Source organism: Heterobasidion irregulare, assembly GCF_000320585.1.
Source record: "Heterobasidion irregulare TC 32-1 unplaced genomic scaffold scaffold_07, whole genome shotgun sequence".
NCBI classification, from domain to species: domain Eukaryota; kingdom Fungi; phylum Basidiomycota; class Agaricomycetes; order Russulales; family Bondarzewiaceae; genus Heterobasidion; species Heterobasidion irregulare.
This window is the reverse complement of record NW_009258203.1, coordinates 1804976-1820233: the sequence shown is the minus strand read 5'-3', so window position 1 is coordinate 1820233 and position 15258 is coordinate 1804976. Positions and strand designations below refer to the sequence as shown.

At 59.2% G+C, this 15258-nt stretch overlaps 4 protein-coding genes across 4 annotated transcripts; 2 read left to right on the top strand and 2 right to left on the bottom strand.

Moving 5' to 3' along the window:
- Positions 1 to 1666: 1666 nt before the first annotated feature.
- On the top strand, positions 1667 to 3178 carry HETIRDRAFT_477646 (uncharacterized protein; the record flags this gene model as incomplete). The annotated part of the gene is made up of 4 exons (XM_009550291.1): positions 1667 to 2052; positions 2108 to 2485; positions 2554 to 2750; positions 2805 to 3178. 4 exons carry the CDS (start codon positions 1667 to 1669, stop codon positions 3152 to 3154), a joined length of 1311 nt encoding a protein of 436 aa, XP_009548586.1. The 3' UTR covers positions 3155 to 3178.
- Positions 3179 to 4901: 1723 nt separating this feature from the next.
- On the top strand, positions 4902 to 6623 carry HETIRDRAFT_453055 (uncharacterized protein; the record flags this gene model as incomplete). The annotated part of the gene is made up of 4 exons (XM_009550290.1): positions 4902 to 5014; positions 5072 to 5146; positions 5213 to 6494; positions 6561 to 6623. The coding sequence occupies 4 exons, from the start codon at positions 4902 to 4904 to the stop codon at positions 6621 to 6623; spliced, it is 1533 nt and encodes a 510-aa protein (XP_009548585.1).
- A 204-nt stretch (positions 6624 to 6827) lies between these two features.
- On the bottom strand, positions 6828 to 8607 carry HETIRDRAFT_477642 (uncharacterized protein). The gene has a single exon (XM_009550289.1). It carries the CDS (start codon positions 7669 to 7671, stop codon positions 7168 to 7170), a length of 504 nt encoding a protein of 167 aa, XP_009548584.1. The 5' UTR covers positions 7672 to 8607; the 3' UTR covers positions 6828 to 7167.
- Positions 8608 to 9280: 673 nt separating this feature from the next.
- Positions 9281 to 15022, bottom strand: HETIRDRAFT_117016 (uncharacterized protein; the record flags this gene model as incomplete). The annotated part of the gene is made up of 13 exons (XM_009550288.1): positions 9281 to 9992; positions 10069 to 10148; positions 10283 to 10446; positions 10783 to 11438; positions 11561 to 11658; positions 11769 to 12160; positions 12275 to 12916; positions 12943 to 12989; positions 13058 to 13383; positions 13460 to 13738; positions 13793 to 14110; positions 14218 to 14484; positions 14574 to 15022. Coding segments are annotated over 13 exons (4430 nt in total), but the record flags the coding sequence as incomplete, so codon positions are not given.
- Between the last annotated feature and the right edge of the window lie 236 nt (positions 15023 to 15258).

Sequence of the window (15258 nt, the reverse complement as noted above, 5' to 3'; positions counted from 1 at the left end):
AATGGACGGGGTTTCCAGATTAAGGTGACTTCAATTTTGCGCACCATTGATGTAGTTCCTTCCTTAGACAAATTGATTGCACTGGTAATGGCTGAAAGACGGATAAGCTATTTGGAGGTCTTGATTGCTTATATAATAAAATCAAGCCCGATTGACGGCCTTTCTTGATCAGAACCAATGCTGAGACTGTGTTTAGAAATCATGGATGAAATGGTCTTGATAGATGCCGGGGGATCGCAATGAGTGTCAAGACAGACGAGCTACACTTCCTCAAGCTGTGGTGCATGAAGATGTTCCATGAAGGAAGCAATATGGCATGTATCTCCGTGTAGTTCTAGCACCCGAAGATGTTCTATGGTGACTATGGGGCCGAATGAAGGTGAAGACATCATTGCTACGTCGTCTTTAGGAAGGCTGTGCTCAAGTACCAGAATTTCAAGATTTGAGAGGTTTTGGAGGGTCGTCAAGACCATAGAAAGGGGAGAGTGAACGCAGTAGCGAAGTGCCAGGTATGCCAACGTCGAGGAGAATAGATGCGAGTCCCATTGAAGCTTGCACCTTCGCAGGGTCAGCGACCGCAGACGAGGTGCCTCTGATTTGAATATATCACTAGGTAGAACCCATGTATCGCCATCAAGCACTAGAGTCTTCAAGTGAGGTGTCGGGACGTCCTGAGAGCGAGGGTAAATTTGTACATATCGGCATCAAGGATGATCAGCTGGCGAATGCGCGGGAGGTGATGCAGAGCTAATTTTAGGGCCATGTGGAAGGGACTATTACCTGGCGGGCAAGTCACATTAATATTGATCGGCGCTGCTCCTGAGCGGGATATTATCTTGGCTGTCATATCAGGGTGCCTGGCGGGGACATTGAGCTGTAATGAGGGACATTCGAGAACCAGCTGTCGCAATCGCCGGCAAACATGCGTTACGAGCGGCCAAGGTGGTTGCGGGGAATCTTTACGAGCGATGTGATTGTCTCCGTCAAATGAAGGGCAGAAAAGGGAGAATATTCGGAGTAGAATATCCGAAGTAAGAGAGAACAAAGAGTACGTGAGCGCTGCGACGCGCTTTGAGGTCTGAGAGCTGATGGCTTCTTTCGAGTATCCCAGCGTCTAGTCTCTGGAGTGACTCGGTACCATGACACGTTTGAACAGTATTCAAGCTGTCAGCTATTGATCGGGCGGACGCACTTTGAACCTATATTATCACTCACATTGATCATGCTCGCTGAGAAGTTGTGACATTTGCACAGTTTCGTTTTCTACGAGTCTCTGAAAGCGCAGCAATCTTACTGCTCGGTGTAGATTAGGGAGGTCGACGACAAAAAGATTTAAACTGTACGGGGGATGGGGAACCTAGCGAGGACGTTAGCTCTTGAAGACCTGAAATATGCGGTATCGATGCGTTTACGTACTGTAGGTCCATAGGTCCATTTTTCCGTGGCCAATGGCCACATTACCCGCTCATGCTCATTACTGTACATGAGGTATTTGGGATATTTTCATGACTAGCTGGCAAGTGGCCACGACATGGTTCTCGGAAACAGCGCGGCCAGGGACCGTGGTGAAACTCAGTGAATAATTTGTCATGTTTGTACACAATTCCCAAGTTTGACTGAACATCGATGGCCGGCAGCATTCCCTCTTCTCTACACCCTCGCACACATGTCTGCCAGTATTACCCCCTCCGAAGAAGAGCTCAAGACTGCTCTTGTCGACCTTAGGGCTGAAAATCCGACTCTCGGAATCCCAAAACTTCATGCACTGCTGCTGTCCAAGCAGCCCTCGTGGATTGTTAGCGAAAAGCGCACGCGCAAGGTCGTGCAGAGCGCAGGTCTCACGGTCGAGCCCCCTCAGGGTAAAAATGCGGACCCCACGCAGATATACCCGAGCTCGAAACTAGTCGAAACGCTGGACGTGACGAAATGGACGCCCAAAGTAGCCGTGAAGTACTTTGGGAAAAGGAAAGGCAAGGGCTTGGTCGCCAAGGAAGCGATATCCGAGGGCGAAGTAGTGTGGAAGGAGGACCCGTTCATCATTGCGCCTGAATGGTACGCCTTGTGTCGTGTATTTTTCACTTCGTTGGCGATGACCGTATTCGTGTAGGGATATTTTCGACCTTCAGACGTCCTCTCGCGCTTGCGCATTCTGCACGACACCTCTCTCCGAGTCTCCTCTCATAACGCGATGCCCTTCGACGTCGGTTTCCTCATCATCATGCACCGCTCGTTTCTGCAACCGTCTCTGCCAATCACGCTCTGCCAAGATCCATCCGCTTCTCTGTTCCTCCCAGAATCCAGCTAGTGTTCCCCTCTTGGCTTTTGCCCGGCGTAGTTCCTGGATGGGGCTGCACGCTCTCATTCATTGCACGGCTCGCATCTTGCTTGCGGCGCAGAGTTCCGATTCGAAAGTCCTGGAAGAGGACTGGAACATCGTGAGTGCATTGGCAGAACTCAGCATGGAAGACCGCGCTAAGGGCGCATGGTAAGTGACATATCTCACGCAAAAACACGGATGTACACGTTTTGTTGATCAATCGCCACGTGTGATAGGTTCGGAGGGGCAGAACCTGATCGCGCGACATGGAAGAAGGCCCACCAACTGTTCACGCAAGCATTCCAATCGCCAGTCTCAGCTCCAGATCAGAAGAAGCTTGCGCGTTTGCTGAAAAATCCCATCCCAGAATCCATCACCGAGAACATCTTCCCATACGACGCGTTCTTGCGTGGTCTCGGGCGCATGAGCCTCAGTACGCCCTCTTCGATTGAACCATTGTGTAATTGATCTGAAACCTTCTCCGTAGACTTGGAAGCACACGGCGGTCTCTATACCCTACACTCTCATCTCAATCATTCATGCGCGCCCAATCTATCCGCGCGCCATGCAGACCAACGGACTGCCCTCGCGCGACTGACCCTCATCGCCCGCCGTAACATCAAAGCTGGCGAGGAGCTCTCCGTCGCGTATGTTGACCCTTCGCTCGGCGTTAAGCAGCGGAGAGAAGAGCTAGGCGGGTGGGGCTTCGGCCTGTGCGAGTGCGAAAAGTGTGTGAAAGAAGAAAAAGAAGTCGAGACGAAGGATGATGCGGATTCTGGCGATGCTGATATGGAGGATTTGGAGAGAGAGCTGAAGAGGGGACTGGGGGTCATGTGATGGAACAATAGCACGTCGTTGTTGAATAGGTGAACCTGTGCGAGAAGGATGGCACATGGGAGAAAACGCGTCGGCGGATTCAATGTATCATATTTTCTGTAAATTGACGACTTTCTAGGTCTTTTGCCGTTGGCGACATGGATTCTTGTATCGTAACGATGTCAAATACCAAGAGTTGTTTCATGGGATGCTCTATGCATTGAGCCGGATCGTTCGAGAATAATGTCTCTTGTGTTCGTGGGCCTCTACGTGACTCGAGCTCTGATCCAACTCGTCCACCTCGACAGGCTCACTCTCTGCCGAAGACAAGTTCTCCATCTTAGGTCTCTGCAACGCCGCTAGTATCAGCTTGTCTCCTCATCGTCTCTCGTTCCCTGCCTTTTTCTGTTTGAGAAAAATGATCTTCCAATCTCAGGCTACGAACACTGTCAGCCCTGCAGACGAACTCCAATATTTCAATCGGCACCTTTTCTGAACTGCGCCAAGCTGCGTGACAACAAAACACTTCACTAGTTTGCTCGTCCTCCATAAGCACGCTCCCCTTCTCCAACTTCTGCCTTGTCGCTCTCGTGCACCTTCCGCACCACCCACCGTATGTGCATGCCCGCATTGTCATCTCCTTCCTGATTTCGCCATTGTCCTTTATTTGGTAGTTGGCCACCCTTGTCAAGTAGTTGAGGTTCGGGACCCCAATGGTCTTCAAAAAGGGAAAGCGCGCCAAGAAATGGCACTGTGGTTTCTGAAATATATGTACCAGAAATGATATGTGAGTTACTCGCTGCACGATTTGATATCACTTACGATGGAGAATGTTGGAGAGGCTTGGAAATTCAGCCCAATATCCAACCTGATTAACTTTGGCACCGCCGTTGTAAGCATCTCTAGTTCTGGAATAGCTCCACTGCAGTGCTTGATTCCAATATGTCTAGCGGGTCTGCACGCGGACAGTCGCTCTAGAAACATACCCGTCTATGGCGATGGGTGGTAAGGAAACCATTCGCTCTCGCCATACAAATCAACTCTCGACAACTCTTCGGGCGCGTGAAGAGGGCGGAAGAGGAGTGCTACTGCTGTGGATAGAGAACATTCAAGTTCCTTCAAGCACTGCAATATCGGCGAGAGACTTTCAGCGAAGGCCTGCTCAAACTGTTGCCAGTCGCAGCCCATTTCACGCTGCAGCGTGAGCTCCTCAATGAAGCCATGTGCCATCACAAATTTGGCAAATTCCCCCGGCGACTATGATGGACCAGACAAGTAAAGAGCACGCAAGTGTGGCCAGGATGCGCATGATAGAACGGTGAATATTGGCCAGTGCCCCATAACGAAGATTAAACGAAGACGCTACTAGAGTATTTCAATATATCTCGCTGGCACAAAGAATTTGCGCTTGCTTCGAAGTTCGGGTAGTTGTACTGGAGAAGACGATTGAAACTTTCTATGTCATCCGAGTTATATGTCTCCTTGTGAATCGTCACCGTAAGGTTTGTCAATCCTGAAATGGGCTGGACAGTGCGGCGGACAGCGCGATCATTTTGATACTCCGCGAATAAGTCCGACGAGCCTGCCATCTGAAACCTGCCACCCTCCCAGTCACCCTTCAAGCTTCAAGCTTCAAGCTTCACGGAACACAACAAAAAGCGCCATCTAATTTTCCGCGAGCATCAATCAAAATTCAAGTCTTCCCTACACCAGCCGGCTCACCTCATACGGCTCACAGGTGCTAAGCCGAACCGAGCCGAGAACTCTGATGCAGCCCTTTCCCTACCCGTACTCCTACAGCGAACTCGACGAACGCGTGAACGCCCCAGACGAAGACTGGGATGCATACACGCGTCGCCTGCGATCAATATCCCCTCTTAAGTATGTTGTTCCCGCGACAGTCCAATTTTTCATTTTGTTTGAACGTAACGTGCATAGCGCCCTTGGCACGGGCTCGAATAAGGCACACACGCCCTCCGGCGGGGTATTCGTCCCTATCGATAGTGGCCCGAGGTGCGCTATTCATGACGCACTGCTTCACTACGCTCCTGGAGGGTTGTCTCAAATCAACACTGATAGCGTACCGCCGACCTTGCCTCGACCATCACCAGTTCCTACCACCACGAAAAAGCGAGGAATATCCACAATCCAAAGACCTGCTGCCAGAAACACAGATGAAAAATCAAAGAGACGTAGATTGATCAACTCCACTGACCCAGTTGCCTATAATTCCTCGAACGCGAAGCAAGGCGGCCCTGCACAAGTTTCTCCTATCCCCGACGTGGGCTCTAAAGTTTCTCGCGCTTCCGAAATGAATTTGACAGCTTCCCCTAAACCTACGCTGTTGAAGTCTCACCACCCTGCGCCGCCCCGCGCTACAAAGGCCGCTCATGACGATGTTGCGAAGCAAACGCCGCATACCACTGATAATAAATACACCCTGATGGCGCACCCAGCACCACCCGCCAAGCCTCTTCGGGCGAAATCTCCCATCGTCCCGGCCGACACGAGCGTCATAACGACTCCTGGACGCAGCCCTGCCACGACACGCCCTGCGCCCCCACCTCCTGTTCGCGCAGCCACAGTAGCAGCTCTACAGATGCAGCCCCTGCGATCAGAGATCCAAAAGGCCTCATCGTCCGCCCGGAGGCACACCTCCGCGAACTCGAAAGCTCAGAAGCATCAGCCCCAGAAGTACACGCCCTCAGAGTACGCGCGCGCGCTCGTGCAGCGCGTCTTGGATCCACCGCCGCCGCCGACTCCGCCAGAAGCGCCGCCGGCGCGGAAAACCGTGGAGAAGCAGGCGCCGCGCATCTTGAAGGTGCAGACGGTCAAGCGCGGCGCCCAGCAGCCGCAGCATCTGAAGGGACACAACATATTCTACACGAATGGCGACATGCATTACGCGACGGAGACGACGAGGAAGAAGATGGACTACGTGCGTGCGCGTCCTATCATTATGACCTCAGACGTACCTACGCTCTCCTCCTCGCCGCAGATCGTGAAGCTTGGGGGCACGCTGGTGCCCGAGTTCGATCCCGCGGTGGTCACCCACATCGTCACGGATGCGGGCGCGGGGCCGACGGCGCGCGCGCTCGGACTCAGGTCCCTGTCCGACATCCCGCAGGAAATCCCCACGCTCACGTGGAAGTGGGTGAACTTTCGCACGGCCGAAAAGGACGCGAGCGGGAACCTCGTGCACAACACAGGCCCTGAGTTCTTGTTCGCCGCGTTCCAAGAGCGGGTGGGCGCGGGTAGGGGCTGGGCGCGCAAAGCGAGCGTCGGCAGCGCCGGGATTGAACATGCAACAAAAGAGGGAAATGGGAATGATCCGGCGCCGCGCGAGGAGGCAGGGGAGCAAGTCAGTCGTATATCGTAAGGACTCAGCATATGTGGCCTCTCCAGCCTGCTCGATGCTCACATCTAGACTTGGCGTCTCGGCCACGTTCACAGCGATTTCACCAAGGCTTCCATCGAGATCGATGATTGACGACAGAAGGCTGTCAACTGCTCTGAAGATGGAGATATGCGCTTCGCAAGCCCGACGTCCAAGGCACCCTAACTCGAACCACAGAATCGGCCGCACGCGCCCGCCCGCCCATAAGCAGTAAGCAAAAGCGCCACCCCCGAGCCACGCCGCCGAGTCGCTCTCAGCAGAGTTCCATTCGTTCGTCCACCGCAAAGGCCCGGGCCCGGCGAGCCGTCACGCGTCATCTCCCACACACACAAAAAAGCGCAGCCCGCCGATGCCTGTCTTCCGTTCCGTCGCCCTGCTCCTGCCAAATTAGCTTCGTCCCGGGCTCGAGCCCGAGCGTACACGGTCCCGGGCCCCTGACCTGCACGACCCGAGCCGACTTCGCATCCGATAGGCAATAGCGTCCCTCACGAAACCGAAACTCCGTCGATCCCCCGATCCACGCCTCCTTCCCGAATTATACTATGTTGCATAGTAGCCCGTCTGGCGGCACGCACGCAGCGTGGCCCGCGTGACGGCTCTCCACGATTCAATTTAATAGCGTTTACATTCTGCCGATTCAAAGGCCGCCTGCAGCGGTGTTCCCAAAAACGTGACATGCGGACCCACCGAACGCACGACGCAGACAGGCCGGGGGACTCCATACCCGGCCTATCGTGATCCGACCCTCGAGATACACAGAAGGCGAGATGACCCGAGCGAAACATGAGGAAAGAGTACATATACACACGTGCAGATACATACATAGAATCGATTGTGATTGGCATATTCGTCGTGAATGGAACATATTTACATACTCGTAGCAGAGCGCACCGGTCCACCGCATCGTATCGTATCGGGCGTAGGGCAATAAGACAGTCGAGCGGGAGTGGGAGGGAGTGTCACGGTCCGTAGTTGCTCGCCCGCCGGGTTTTTTCGTGCCCGCGGGCGAGGCGAGGCACAGCGCAAAGACTACACTGGCAGAGAGACAAGGGGAGAGAGAGACATGGGCTAGTAGCAGGAATCCGCTGTGGACATGCATCGCGGCCGGCCTGCTGCGAGCGAGCGACAGACCGGCCTGCATGAAAAAAGAGCAGAGCAAAAAAGAAAAAAAAGGGAAAGTATCGTCATGCGCTCGTTGAGGAGCAGTTTCAGAAGAGGTAAAGGAGGAGAATAAAGCGCTGATCCAAGGAAACGGAATAGAGCAAGTGGCAGTATGTCGGAGACAAAAAAAATCAAGGCAGAGGAGACAGAAACGAGGACGGCAAAAGACATCAGAGGCGGACAGATAAGCAGAGAAGAGAAACGATAAGTGCTCGGAAAGGGCACGTCGGCAGGACTGGGCGAAATCAATCAAAAGAGGATAAAGACAAGACAAAAATACCTCATAACCAGCGCTCTCAGCAAACAAACAAACAAACAGACAACACGGCACAACACCCCCTCCCCCTCCCCCATCCACACTACTTCTATCTCCACCATCCCCCCAACTTTACACTGTCGCCACCCCGCCCCGCCCTATTCCTCAATCCTCCGTCAACATACTCCCAATGCTCAACGGCTTCCTCTTCCTATCCTTCCCGCTCCCACTCCCGCTTCCCGAGCCCTCGTGATGCCCATGGTGGCCCCCATGTCCGCCACCCCCATGCCCATGTGCCCCATGCGCCCCGTGCCCATGGTGCATCTCGCTCTCCCGAGGCCTCAACGGCGCCAGCTGAATCCGCGCCGGATCGCCCCCCACGCCCGTGCCCACGCCCACGCCCACACCCCCCGCCGGCCCGCCCCACGCGCCGCCCGCGGGCCCCCCGCTGGGCGCGTACGCCCCCGACGACGGTGGCGGCGGTGGCCCACTCGGCGGCGGCGCCTGCACCGCGACCTGTTGGGCCTGCTGCTGCTGCTGCTGTTGTTGTTGCTGCTGTTGCGACGACGGTGGCCCATTTGGGGGTGGCCCGCCAGGCGGCGGTGGCGGAGCGTACACCCACGACCCGTTCCCGGGCGGCGGGGCATGCTGGGGATGCTGCTGGGGATGCTGCTGGGGATGCGGTTGCTGCGGCTGCTGTTGTTGCGGAGGCGGGTACGGCCCGTAGTGCGAGTGCTGGGACGGGTGCTGGGACGGGTGCTGGGACGGATGCTGGGACGGATGCGGCTGGTGTTGCGACGGGTGCTGCTGGTGCTGCGATGGGTGCTGCTGGTGTTGTGATGGATGCTGCGACGGGTGCTGCGACGGGTGCTGGTGGTGCGCGGGGTGCTGCTGCTGATGCTGTGCCGGGTGCACGCTCGCGTGATGTTGAGTGGGGTGGTGGTATCCGCCGCTGTACACAGCGCCGCCCGCGCTGCCTCCCGCGCTGGGCGGGGGCGGTGGAGGGGGCGGTGTACCGTACGGGCGCCCGCTCGGGGCCTGCTGTGGCGGAGGCGGCTGGTGCGGATAGTACGCTCCGGAGCTGCCGACGCTCCCACGGCCGCTGGGTGGGGGCGGTGCGCTCTGCTGTGTCGGCGGCGGGGGATATCCTGGGCTCGGCGGTGCAGGCGGCTGGGCAGGCGGCGGGGGCGGGGCGTACTGCGCATAGTACGGCCCATACGTGACGGGCTGGGGCGTCGGCTGGTGCGGCGGGGGCGGCGGGGGCGGATACGGATTGTACTCGTTCGGGTAGCGCGGCGGCGGGGGCGGGTACTGGTGCTGGTGCGCATAGTGGTCATACGGCGGCGGACCCCATTGCGCGTACGGCGAGTGCGTATGCGGGTACGGCGGAGGCGGAGGCGGGATCGAGTGCGCCGGCTGCTGGTGGTGCGGGGGCGGCAGGGTGTGCGGCGGCGGGGGAGGCGGCGGCTGCGAGTAATGGTGCTGCTGGTGGTGCTGCGGGGGAGGAGGGGGAGGGGGCGGATGCGTCGGCGTCTGCGGGTGCGAGTGCTGTGGAGGCGGTGGCGGCGGCGGCTCGTACGCGTGATGTGGGGCGTAGTGGTGTGAAGCCGCCGTGGGTGGGTGCGGCGGCGGCGGGATGGCCTGCAGCGTCGGGCGGTGATGATCGTAGCCCGAGCTGCCCGTCGACACGGCCGACGTGGGCGGCGCGGACGCTGATGCAGATACCTGGGGAGCTGGCGCGAGGGTGGGGTCGATGCTCCACTCTCCGGAGCTGTCTGGGTCGACGCGCGCGCGCTTGGGCTCGCGGTCGCGGTCGTCGCGTTCGACGGTGGCAGAGCTACGCTTTCTACCCTTATCCTCCTCCGGCTCGCTGTCTTGCTCGACGTCCTCGTCATCAGGGATGGGCTCGGGCTGGGGAAGCGGATGTGGGAGGGGCATGGTGGGGAAAGGGGGCCCCGAGCCGCGCGGTTTGCGCTGACGAATGTCTTTTCGGATACGTATTTTTATACCCTGGTCGGCTAACGAGCAGGAGAGTGGGGTAGATTCTATAGACGAAAAGAGAACAGATACGGGTGAGCACGCGTCGTGGTTCGGGAGACACCGAGCGCGAGGAGAACACACCCTCCATGCCCGGAAACTTCTTCGCTGTGTAAACATAAAAAGGAGCAGAAAAAATGGACTTGCAATGATAGACTTTTGACCTGTACGAAACGAGGTCAGCGGTCTGGACATGGCCTGTATGAGCAGATGTAGACGCTTGCGCATGGAGCCCTTCGCTGTGAAAGCCGATTGGAGCCAGCTCTAGGCACGGTATGATTGGAGTGGGAGTGCTCACCCTACAACCTCAAACAGGCTCAGCTTGAGACGGTAGCTGCCCTCCTGGCGGACGCTAAGATCCGGGAAGACGAAAAAGCCCGCGTCGCGGTTTTCGTTCTCAGAATCTTTGAGATGGTAGAGGGAGGAGACGACCGAGCCTGTGGTGCAGCGGGTCTTTCCATCCTGGAGGGGACGAAACGCGGGCGTCAGCGAGCTATTCCCGGACAGGCTTGCACGCAGTCGGCCGAATCGGGAAACAGGACATCCAGGACGAGAACCTTCGGACAACGGCACGTCACTGGGGTTTGGCCAATGACAGATCCAGACTCAGGGTTCGCGCACGTGCTCCATCACTACGGGCCCCCGCTCGGCCGTCGTCGTCCCATCAGCCGATCACCCGCACGCAACGCAACGCATGATGGTGTCCTGCGTCCCGCGCACAGACCCCCAAAGTCCATTCGCCCACTGATATATCCGTCCCCGTACACATCCGATCACCATCAGAACAAGCGCCCGTACCTTCATCCAATGCAACTCCGTGTCGTCGTCCGGCTTAGCGAGGCTCGCGAACATAAAATAGTATGGATTCTGCAGGAACGTCTGCCCGAACCCGGCGGGGGTGAGCATCGACGCGTCGAGCGGGGACTCGTGGGTATGGCCCTGCGGGTGCTGGGGCGGCGGGGGCGGGGGCGAGGGCGAGGGCGAGCCTCTGTTGCGCCTGTCGTGATTGATGACGCGCAGCTGCACGATCGGCGGCGGGTCGATGGGTCGACGGTCGGCTGGCGATGAAGATATGACGATGAGCGGGGATACAAGGCCGGAAGAGGAAGAGCGTAGGGGCGTACCGCCGACACCGCACATCCTGGCCTGCTTGGGCTGCTGGCGGACATTGAGCTCGTATTCTCTGCCGTCGATGAACGAGGGAGGGGCCGCGCGGGCAGGCGAGGATGGCATGACGCGGGGTTGGATTAAAGTTGCGCGATCAGGGAGGTGGTTAGACCAGTGGACCAGGGGGCGGGATATAGGCGGATGGGGCGGGGGGCGCAGCAGAGAAGGGACGACGCGGTTGTCGTGTGCGGTGGCAGGAAGGTGGCGGTGGGCGACAGGACGGTGACAGGGCGGTGGGGCGGGAGGGGCAGGCAGAGGGAGGAAGAAAAGAAGGTGAGCAAAGAGAGCTTGTAATGGAGGAGGAAAGAGGAGAGGGCGGGGTGGACAATTCCACGGACTTGGTGCACCGCCTCGCGAGAGGATTGGGAGGCGGGAGAGGTGGCCCGTGCGGGAGAAAAGGGGGGCTCACATTCCGTGGTGTGCCCTCTCCAGGGCGCGCGCGGTGAGTTCCTCCATGGGACGGGTGCGTGTTTGGACGAGGGGGAGAGGAGGAGGAGAAGGAGGACGCTGGGGTGGACGGTGTTGTGTGGACGGAAGAGACTGGGAGCACTCAGGCCATCGATGGGCGCTCACCAGGACCCCGGACCACCCGTTCCCACAGCGGTGGCGTATCTCACCCTATCTCGTCCCCTGCACCGACCGTTCGTCCGGTTTCCCCCTTTTGGCACCCTCCTCTGCCGGCAGTCCCCGGCACTCTTCCATTCCCCCTCCGGCATCGCCATCCCCCGCCGCCAGATCTCTCCCCCTCCGATTCTCCGCCGCGTGCGCGCAACACTCCCGCTTGGATTCTCACGCCCTGGCACCGCGCACCGCCTCCAGGCTGGACCCAGTCCAGGCCCCGCGCGCCATCGCCCAAGCCCAAGATCACCGCGCCCTCTACCCGCTTCTGATCGAAGCACTCCGAATCAAAATCGAACAAAGAGGCCCCGCTTTCGTGCAGCGGACCCACGCAGACCCACACGCGCGCCTCTCCGGGATCCATCAGAAAGGGCCCCGAGAGCCCTGGATCCTAATCCAGGGCGTCACGCCCCCCAGCGTCAGCCACTCGTCAGCCCATCGCATCACGGGGGCCCTCCCGATCCATCAGAACACACTCCCTGCTCGCGCGCGATGACGAACAAACCCGCTCTGGCGCCCGCGCGTGAGGACCCTTGCTCACGTAGAGCTTGTCTTCGACGTCGACGGGCTCGCCAGGCCGCTGCGCAGTCCTGCGCAGCCCGGCGACAGGATCCCCAGCAAGTGCACGCATCGCAGTCGCGCGAGGCCGTGGGGTGGGCGCCGCGAGCGTTGGCGCCGCGTCGACGATTAACGCGCACATGCCTCGGATTGCGAGTCCCAGCATGGGCGCGTGCTTGTCATGCAAAGCGCGCATATCACAGCTGGTGCTGTTGCTGTACCACGCGGGGGTGCGACGATCGACCGACGCCAGCGGCGCCTCGCACGGCGCAAAGAGCCTGCACGCCTGTGCACTCCCGGAATTAGCTCCGTCCACGCCCCAGGGACCGCCTTGCCCTCCCAGTCGAGCAACTGTCGCGCGCCCGCGTCCGCATCTCGTCCGCATCTCAGCGCCACGCACGCCAACTCCAGGTCCTGTGCGCGTGCCTCGCCGCCCTACGCCCACCGCGCGGCACGGCCCACGCAGCACGCATCGTATGTATGTACGTGTGTGTGTATGTGTCTCCGTCAAAACGGGCAGCCAAAGTACGCTTAACGCCACACGGGCCCTCGAGGACGTGTCCGAGTACCACAACTCCCACATGCGTGCCTGTGTATGTATATGGATGGATGTACCCGAACGAATATAGCACGCCCATCATCAGGGTCGCCCTGCCAGACGCCTGCGCTTCCATGCATGCCTTTCTTCGTCCCGCCCCGGAAAGGGTCCGGCGCACGTAGACGCACGCACACGCACGGGACACGCCAGATACTGCACGCTCGTCATCTGTCCTCGTCCTTGGGCGCTGCATCGTGACAGCTGAAACGCCATAAAGGATACGCCTGCGCGCCTGCGCGTCCCTGCGGCCCCTCCGACGATCTTCCTGACTTGCTAGAGCTGGAGTCGGATCCCCGTTTTCGTCGTCGAGATCAGGCGGATGCGACCGCCGGCTCGCGCCAAGGCGGTCCGTCCGTGCTGTGATGCCTCCCCGATGTCCCCCGCGTCCCCACGTCTCCATCTCTCCGCCTTGCGACCGTCGCCCGACGCTCCGGCCATTGCGCCGATCGCAACCGTTGCTTCAGATCGTGCACTCATGCGGAGGCGCCTGCACGCCCGTTCACGCGACTCCCGAGCCCGAGTGCGCTCCTCGACATATGCGTGTCACGCCCGTCGACTGTCTTATTCGCATCGACGTCGATTTCCGTCGCGCATCGTGTCTGCGATAACGCGTCCCGCACCGCACCGAACAAAGAAGCCAGCGCGCGTCTCGCGGCTGATCCCAGGCCCCAACCCTCCCGAATCCTCCGTGCCATATCCACCCAGATCCTCCCTTCCTCGCTCCCTCCTCCCTCGCGCCGACCAACGCACTCGGTCCCCAACTGCCCCTCGCCAGGCTCCCCGACACGACTCGCAGCCCGCCCGATTTCGCGCCTGGTAGGGAGCCACAATAGCGCGGCATGTTAACGCGTGCGCACGCCCATATACGCCCCGATCAGAAGCCCGGGTCGCGTCGCATCACCGAACTGATGGGGGCCACAGGCACCCAAGCGCCAGCTTGGAGCCGTTGTTGTGTAATTAGAAGGGTAAGCGTAAGCGGGAATAGGCGGGCATGAGCAGGAGTTAAGCGCTAAGCGCGCATCTATGCCCGGGGTCCCGAGCGCGCGCGCGCGTCGTCGTCGTCGTCGGAAGATAAGCGCTCGCACGAGCTGTCGAGATATGGCGCGGCGGACGGGCGGACGGGCGTCGAAGCGAGGGTGGGTTTGCGAATCCGCGAACCCGCGATCGGCGGGGTCCTCTCCAGTCCTGCGAGGACTCGAGGCGCGAAACGGCACGCGGGCTGCTCTCGCGGCTTCACTCGCGCACATACTCCCACGCGTCCACACGTCCACACGTACACACGCAGGACGCACGCGTGCGGCGTGCGAGTGTGCGAGTGCAAGCGAGGGGAGAGCGTTGGCGGAGGCAGGCGGCCACGGCCAGGCGAGACAGAAGCCCTTCGACTTCGACTCGCACTTCGTCCGAGCTTGGGCTCCATAGGGCGCCATCCACCGTCCATCCCCTTCTTGTGACGTGCTCGCCCGGCGGCGATGGCGTCATGCGCAGGAAGAACGCCAGGGAAGGCTGCAGAACGTCGCGCGCGACGCGTCGTGACATCTTGCGTCGTGGGCGATGCTGCTCTAGATAGGACACAGACGTGGATCGCGGCTGCTCACGTACGCGCGTACGTACAGCGCGGAGCGGGAGAAGGAGAAGCACGCAGACTGACCGCTCGCATCCGCACGCTCCCCGCTCCTGCCCCGCCGTAGCTGGAGATGCACCCCAGGGACCGCCGAGCGCGGCGCAGGGCCCAACAAGGACCGACGGGGCCCGGCAATCTGCGCCATCGCCATCCCAGGAAGCCAAGAAGCTGATGCGATCGGACATGTGGATGGCGCGAACCTCGAGGATGCGCGGGTCAGGGACTGTGGGCGCTTGCGTGTGCGCGTTGCGTGATGGTCTTGATAGGAACTTATCATGCCCTACCCCCTCGCCACCCCGGGGGCTCTTCGACGTCATCGAGATGGCCATCGTCGATATCGGACGCGGGGGATTTGGACTGTGCCGGGCTTCGATGACGCATCGTGCATCATGTCTTGGTTCGGCAGGTGTGTGAAGGGCTCTATATGATCGAAGCTCGAAGGCGCGGTGACCCGATCCTTGCAGCTCTTCGAGCATTTCTGGAATTGTGGGGCGATCGGGTGATCGTAAACTTTAGGTGCTCGATGTGGGCGCTGGGATGGGTTGTGCACGCACATATGCACATGTGGTCTGTGCGGCGTGCGCTCAAGTGAAGGCTGTGGGTTTTTTATTCTCATGCGCGATCAATGCACACTAACATGTTCAAGAAACAAATCCTTGCTATGTGCCACACTCGACGTTACTACGAAACCCTACTGACCATTCGGCGAGTC

Excerpts from the sequence above, each read along its gene's own strand:
- HETIRDRAFT_477642 (XM_009550289.1), bottom strand. The coding sequence starts at position 7,671 with ATGCAGGCCGGTCTGTCGCTCGCTCGCAGCAGGCCGGCCGCGATGCAT.